The sequence below is a fragment of the Marmota marmota genome, unplaced genomic scaffold (assembly GCF_001458135.2).
Source record: "Marmota marmota marmota unplaced genomic scaffold, marMar, whole genome shotgun sequence".
NCBI classification, from domain to species: Eukaryota; Metazoa; Chordata; class Mammalia; order Rodentia; family Sciuridae; genus Marmota; species Marmota marmota.
Window position 1 is genome coordinate 27,309,695 of NW_025999842.1, and position 8,428 is coordinate 27,318,122.

The 8,428-nt window shown below is 32.0% G+C and overlaps 1 protein-coding gene across 1 annotated transcript in view; it reads right to left on the bottom strand.

Annotated features, from left to right (window-relative positions):
• Positions 1–7,437, bottom strand: part of Sec63 (SEC63 homolog, protein translocation regulator) — a 41,416-nt gene extending 33,979 nt beyond the window's left edge. Inside the window, exons 1-3 of the mRNA XM_015497264.2 lie at positions 7,293–7,437; positions 3,976–4,090; positions 2,798–2,910 (exon numbers count right to left, since the gene is read on the bottom strand). Coding sequence (XP_015352750.1) covers positions 2,798–2,910; positions 3,976–4,090; positions 7,293–7,429 — 365 coding nt within the window. The 5' untranslated portion in view covers positions 7,430–7,437. The remainder of the gene's footprint in view (positions 1–2,797; positions 2,911–3,975; positions 4,091–7,292) is intronic.
• Between the last annotated feature and the right edge of the window lie 991 nt (positions 7,438–8,428).

Consider the following 8,428-nt stretch of genomic DNA (forward strand, 5'->3'; position numbering starts at 1 on the left):
CACAGTTGCAGTACCTTAAATAAGCCCGTGATTTCAGCATAGATCATATATAACAAGCTTAAACAGACCAATGATGCTATTATAATTTTTTAAAATTCAATAATAATAAAATTCATATAATAATAAATGTAGTTTCTTAAACATGATTATATCCCTTAACTTTTGGAAAGAGGCAACACAAATCCTATTAAGAATATAATGAACTCTTATGTCCCCTGTCCCCAGGGAAAATGCACATTACAAATTCATATAAATTCTGTATACTACAAGCAATATACAGAATATGTATTGGCACACACCTTCTACACACCTCTAAGTTGAGAGGCAATGAAGATATACTTTCACAAGATAGCAAAAAAGTACACTTAGTTTTCAAGTGGCTTGGGAGGCTGATGAAGCAGGTGGATCACAAATTTGAGGTTAGCCTCAGCAACATAGTGAGACCATCCCCAAAACTAAAAAAGGGCTGGAGATGTAGCTCAGCAGTGGCCCTGGGTTCAATTCCCAGTACTGTAAAAAAGTAAAATAAATTCTGTAATTTCAGAGACCCCAGATTACTGTAAATCCTGATGTAGAGAATGCTTTCACTAAATTATATGTGAGCAACCCTGAGTTGGCTCTGTAGAGTTAAATTACATAGTCAAGTGCTGGAGCACAAGAACACATTTTTTTTTAAGTTGTAAATGGACACAATACCTTTATTTTGTTTATTTTTATGTGGCACTGAGGATCAAACCCAGTGCCTCACACGAAAATATCTTCAAAGTAACACCTATGCTGTCCACTTACTATATATATCTTAAAGAAATGTTTTACACTTGAAAGCCAAATTTTAACTATTGCCCAGAAAAATGAACCAGAGAATTCAATGGTCTAACTCCTTAAAAATAACCAGTCTTTTAAAAGCTACATCTGGCATGTGAAAATAGGAAAAAAATTTATTTATAATGGGCAAGGAAAAGAAATTATATAAAATCATCAAAGCAAATTCTGAAACAAACTGAAGATCAAACATATATGCACTGCAAAGGCTGCCTGAATTAACTGGGATAATGAGAATTTACTCGTAAAATAGAACTTCTCAATTACTCAAAACTTACATTTAATAGAATAGACATCTTGCCTAATCTAGTTGGACTCATACAAGTTACAAAATCTCAAAGTTATGGGTCCCACTAACATTTTACTTATTCATTGGTCTGATAAGCCATTAAGTATTTAAAATATTTTACACACAAAATATTCTCTAGCTTTATCACATAACTGAGTTGAAACTAAAAATCTTATATTATTTTTCTGAACTTTTTTAAAAGGAACTGAACATCATAAAGTCAGAGCTAGCAACCTGAAAACAGAAGCATAAACTTGTTATAATACTTGAAGACTAAGAGGGGGGGAAAAAGCCCTGCACCAAAAGCACTAAAATTAAAGCTACTAATTAAATAATCTTGGCTATCTGACATCTTCTGACAATCTTCAGTTCTTAAATTACCTGAAGACAGCAATTAAGGTACAGCAATAATTAAGGAAAAATAGTAAATGCTTGAAGAAAACATGTTGAAAGGGGGAAAAAGGAGACAACTGAAAAACAGCAACCTGGAGAAGAGATATGGAGAAAATGTTGGTTCCACTTCAGAAGCTCCTAGATACCATTACTTTAATACAGAATCATACAGTATTTCACAAAGATAACCAGTAAGCCACAAAAAAAAAATGTAGGGAATAGGTAAAAAGTCTGTGTTTCACTAAGCACAAAAATAACATGTTTCCAAAACTTTTGTCATTCATATTACTTTCACAGTTTGCTATTAAATCTGAGTCATCCATAGTCTACTTATATTCTTTAAATTAGTTGACAAAATTATACATCACAATTCCTCATAATTCTTTAATTCAACAAAAGAACTAGGTGGGGATGTACCCATCATTAAGTCCTAAAGATTCTAGCTAACTTTAGTCTCTTGTAGTATTAACACCCAAGAAATAATAACTTCTTAATGTTATATACTCTATTCTGTCTTCCACGAAGTGTACATAAAGTGTTCCTCAAGGGATGGGGATCTATCTCAGTGTTAGAGTACTTGCCTAGCAAGTGTAAACCTGGGTTCAATCCCCAGCACCACAAAAAAGACAGCAAAAATGTTCCTCAAAGTCTATAAACATATAAATAAAGTCTGTACACATAATGCATGTTTGAATAATGTTTCTTAACAATAACAATACAATTCACCGGTCCCAACAAGAAAAATATGATTTGCAAGTCCTGAAAACTTTCTTAAAGAAAACGTTTCTTAGCAAATAAATAAGTAAATAAATAAGAATTTTTTTAAAAAACTTAAAAAAGCACCTCTCAACTAGTATTTAACAATAAACTAGGAATAATCTACTAAAATGAATTTGTAAAAAGATATCAAAAATGAAGTATTTATTGAAAGTAAATATTAAACTTGCCTTTAAGTAGTTTAAATGAGGCAACTACATTGCCAAAAAAGAAAAAGAAAAAGAGAGAGAGAGAGAAACAGAACTAGCCTAATAAAAGCCTCAAAATGAAAACAAGGTACGAGTATACTCTCTTCCACTTGAGATGCTTACAAAATAGCTCAATGAACTCATCACTTACTACTTAATTTAACTAAGTTCACAATTTTAGGGCTGCAGAATAGTTCCATAAATAACACAGCATGTGAGGTCAGCATTTAACAAAAGTGTATGACACTTATTTTACTTACTATTTTATTAAAACACAAAACTATATTTTCCCCTCTACAAAATGCATAATGGGTCCTATGATACTTACGCTGCATAAGCTTTTGCTATCCTCATGAACATGACTTCATCGCCTCCTTTATCTGGATGATACTTAAGTGATAGCAAACGATATTGTTTCTTAATTTCTGCTACTGTTGCTCCCTAAAAGGGAAAGCTTTGTGTTAGTAAAAGCAAGCACCATGTGGTAAAGAAATAATCCAACCTATTTTGACAATAAACTACTTAATATTCTGACAAAAGAAACTGACATTTCCTCCTACATATTTTGTACCATAAATTTCACCCCACACATTTTAAAATAAAAGTATTTTTATTTTATGGAATTAATATATCCTGCAGTACTAGGCATTAATGATTTTAAAATGAAGCCACAGAATGCCACATTTAAACAAAAGTATACAGATATCTATCAAAAAATGATCACAGTAAATTAAGACTAGCTCAAAAATGCTCAAATCAAAGGTTTGTTTCCCTTATAATCTGAGGAGGACTGGAAACCATCTCAAACTCCTGACTGCCATAACAACAGTTGTTACAATAAGAAGAATCATATTATATGCAAACTTTTCTTCTACAAAGCAGAAAACTAGAAGATGAAATTACTCCTTACTCTGTATTATATAAATCTCTGAATCAAGCCATCTGTTGAGCAAATTAGAAGAAGTGGTTTGGGGGAAAAATGGAAAGAGCACTAGATTTAGCTTGGCTACTAAGAAGCTACAAAACACCAGAGAAGACACAAATTTTCCAAGCCTCATTTTCTCTATTTGAAAAAAAGCTAGATGATCTCTATCATTAATTTCAGTTCTAACATTCTAATGATACACCCAAAAGACAAATTTTCAATGAGATCCCCCAAACCAGACTTAACATACTGCCTACATGTCTATCAACACAAAGGCATAAGATTTTTAACATTCAACTAACATAAATGCCCTCAGAGATGTCTTTTAAAATATGCTAACTTCTGATCTTCAAATATTTTAGCAATTACAAAACAATACTTAAAATATGGCAATTAATAGCTTCAGCTTAAATATATATACATATGCATGTTAAAATGATAATAAATTCATATCTTATTTTAATAAAAAAATTTTAACTGACTGAAGTCTGATTTCTCTAGGCATGGTCCAATTTCTTTTAGATGTGGACCTATTGTTTTAATGGGATCTTTAAAGTACAAAATATAATAATACAACTTACAGGATCCAAATTTAATACTTCATAAGGATTGTATTCTTGATATTCTCGATCTGTTTTGGACACTTTGTATGTAAGGAATAAGAACAATGCCCATCCTGCTAGTAGAACTATTTTCCTGTTAAGAAAAAGATACATGAGGTATAAATAATTACATGTGAATGGCTTTCCTTGAGTCTAATGATATAGGGAAGTTAAGGCATAAAACAATGTAAACTAATTTCATAGCACTCAAATTCTACAGCTGCTGAGTTGAATATTCCCATTAAAGCAAAGATAATATCATTCTCACTTTTGAATTCTGTAAAATCTAGTACAGTGCCTCCCATGTAATAAATTTTCTATTTACTATTTGTAGAATTTCAAGTCCAGGGGTTAATTCAAGTTATTAACTTACTTGATTAGATAAAATATGTAAATATTAAGTATTCAGTAATCAAAATATATAAATATTAAGTATTCAATAAGCTACTGAATGTAAAAAAAAAACTGCTCTTTACCTAGTAATTACATTTTTAGTATGATAAACTAAAAAAAGTAATTGGTCAGCTGTGCAAAGATGAATAAACAGCATTGTTTACAGTAGTAAATCCTTGGAAATAATATAATGTCCATTTACAGGAAACTAAATGAATAAATCATTTATAAAGAATTAAGTAAACTATGATGCAGCCATACAAGGTAACATTTTGTAGCCAATAGATAAAAATGTGCATTAGTTAAAATTTAAAAAGATATAAAACAACATATAATTTGACAAAAAATTTATTTCTTCTCCCTCCACATGTTTGAAGGACATCTGGAAATAAGGTATTAAAAACCTCAAAAATAACACCATTTCAGTCTATCAATCCATTCCAAATCAAGAAATTTAGAAGAGAATAAAGTAGAATGAAGTATGTGGAGTATAAAAGGGTAGTTATGGATATAAGTAGTAATAAAAGAAAACAACAAACTTAAATACTCATCCAAAAATTACTGAATAACTGTTACAACCATACAGAGAAATACTTTCAATTAATAAAAGTAAAATTTCCTGTGAAAGACTATTTACCTTGTATTGTTAAATTTAAAAGAGAAAACAGCTTTCAAATTATTTAAAATATAATCCAATTTCTAGAAATAAAAAAATTAGAAACATATAAAGTAATCATTGTACGGTGGCTCTCTTTAGGTAAGGACATTAAATTATTTTTACTTTTTTATGCTCTTTGGATAACAACTTGTTACACCAAACAGGATTTGTTAGCAAAAACATATTAAGAATCAAAGAAGGACAAGTCAAATAAAATTGGAGTGACTTATTTTTAGAACTACAAAGAAAAATTTATGTGTTTAAACTCTTGGAGTAGGAACATAGTTTTTAATTATGTTCATCATTTGGAATAAGCCTCTTCATCTAGACTCATCTGAAATGATCTTGTTTCAACCTATCCACTTACCTTTATCACCTTGATTTTTCAAACAAAACAAGTCCTATCTTTCAAAATTCCCTAAGCTTTCCTTATCATCATGCTTTTCTCTCATATCTTTCTACCAAAAATTTCCATTCCCTATCTCTGCTCACCCAAACTCTATTCTTCCTTAAATATTCAAGTCAAGTGACCTATCCTCCAAAAAGCAATCCTTAACCTTTGCCAAAATGATCAATAGATGACTATAGTTAAAGACACAAAGAAGCACAAAACATGACTTTCTCTTCTCACTCACTCCAAGTTCCTTGGACAGCTGGATAGAATACTATTCAATCTTGACTAATCCCAGGATAGCTTAAACACAGCTGGCAATCAGATATAAATTTCTTTTCATTTGGCCAAGACAATACTCTAAACCTTAATAAAGGCATATCACTTCAAACTGTTTTTTCCATATTGTTTATATATGTCCACCTATGCCCAGAGAAGAGAGGGAAACATATGTGGAAAATCCCCTCACTTTGACCTGACTATCAAGGGAGAGGGGAATTGAGAACACAAGCTTCAGAACAAAAATCCCTCAGCTCATCTCCCACATTCCTCACTTATTAACTAAGAAAGGCTAGCGATTTGCTTAGCCTTTTACATCTCAGTTTCCAACTTTCAGAGCGAGTTTGAGATTTAGCATATAAAGAATTTAGAAGGTAGCTGACAGATAGTAAAGAATCAATTCATATAAGCTATGGTCTATTATTAATAACTCTTCCAAATCTCAACTGTGAACTTACATCTGTCAGAAAAGCATTCTTTGTTGTCTTGAGTCAGAGGTAGAAGTCCTTCTACTCTTTCGTGGTATCACCCCTCTCCCAGCCCTTACTGCTATCATTTAGATGTGCTTTGTCCCCCAAGGGTTCATGTACTAGAGGCCTGGTTTCCAATGTGGCAATATCTAGAGGTGGCTGAACTTTACAGTCTCTAAATTATAAGAAGACTGAGAGATTTTGTGTGTGTGTGTGTGTGTGTGTGTGTGTATTAGCCTTGCTGCTTCATAAAATTTAAAACCTTAAGGCCTAGCAGAAGGTGGTTAGGTCATCAGAGGTATCATCCTCAGAAGGGATTAATGCTGTTCTCATGGTTGCCAGAATAAGTTATCATAAAAAAGGAAGACTGGCCCCTGATTTCCTATCTCACCACATGACTTCTCTTCCTTCCCACCATAATGCCATTCACCACGTTGTGATGTAGCCAGGAAGGGCCTCACCAGAAAACAAACAGGGTTTCCTGATCTTTGATTATCAGCCTCTAAAACTATAAGCCAAATAAACCTCTCTTTTTTATAATGTATACAGCTACTGGTATTTTGTTATAGCAACAGAAAACAGACTAAGGCACTAACTCTAATATAATTATTTGTTCATTTGCCAGTATCTCCCTAAGATTTAAGTCTTTAGCTGCATGACTTTGGTCAAGTTATCACATCTTTCTTTGCCTTGGTTTGAGGAAAAGCACAAATATTTACCTTGAAGTTGATACAGAGTTAAATAACATAAAAAGCACCTAGTATGCAATATGTACTCAATAAACTTCTAATTATCACCATGAAATGCAAACTTGACCACATCACCTCCCTGCCTTTTAAATCTTCTTACAATTCCCCTATAGCTTTAACATAAAACTGAAATTATAGCACAAGGTACAGAAGGACTTCATTCAAGACTTGAATGTCACTTTCCTCCTCACCCTTCTCCTTTGTTCAGTCAGTTCCCAAATTTACAAATTACATTTTACCTCTACTACAGGCTACAATTTCTTTTCAAGCACGTCTTAGTCATTATAATCCCTATTTTATATGATACCCGAAGAGTAAGCACTAAGGCATGATTTTTACTGAAATCCATTACTTACTTTACTGTAGGAATAATATTTGGCTGGGGTTTTAACAACCGTAAACGATACCACATACATCTTCCATATACTTTTCTGATATTCTTTAATCGAATTTGCTCTGCCAAGAAAGAAAAATGAGTTAAGCCATTTCTCATAGTGAAAGCAAAACCAGAGTTAATACCATACTCACCTTCATTACCATGCTAATATTTCATTGGAACATGAAAGTGCTGTTGTTCAAATAACCTCTACAAACATTTACAAGATGTTTGTAGGTTCAATTTTCTGCCATTTAGAAAAAATGCTCTATTTGGAAACTTTTACCAGGCAACTATTTTTTATGTGAGGCTTGACTTTTCTCTGTAAATGTAAAAACTGACTTGAACCCAAAATATTTAGTCATATAATCAGTACTTCTGAGAAATTCTCTCCTCTATTCTCTTCTTCAACAAAATATATCAAACAGTTAAAATATGATTTATTAAGAAAGCTAAGCAGAAATTATATTCAAACATGAAAATAACTGCCTACACCAAAATATCTTCCCATAAGAACTTAACATAGGTTTATATAAGATCTTTGACAAAAGCTATTATTTTAGTCACTTTGAAAAATTTGTAATTCAATAAAAAAGGAATTAAAGCTTAAGTATAATGTAGTATTTACTAAGTTAACCACACTTAGTTTAAGAAACTCACCCCCAGATTTAATTTTTTTTACAAAAAGTTTTAAAGTAAAAATCTACCTTTTTATAAGCTAAATTCGAAGCAAGGGCTTTGAAAGCCAAGAAGCACTGCTGATATGTATCCACAACCACAAAAAAATAAAAATAAAAACAAAAAAGACATGTCATCATGTCATCTACCTTCCAGCAGCCTCAATACACTGTGGCTCCAAAGGCAACTCAAATATCCTTAGAACAATGCCCTTACAAGAAACAAGCTTCATCATATGCCATATCAAGTTCTCCCTGATCTTAATCAGATATGAAGAAGATTTACATTCATGTGGATGTAAAGATCAAACAGACTGTGAAGAAACTATATGATACTAGTGTAGCTAGATGGAGAGAAGGCATGTGTTCATCCAGCTCCTATGATGTTTTGAATGTCACCATCAAAACTGAGTCCAGCTAATTCTAAATATTAATATTT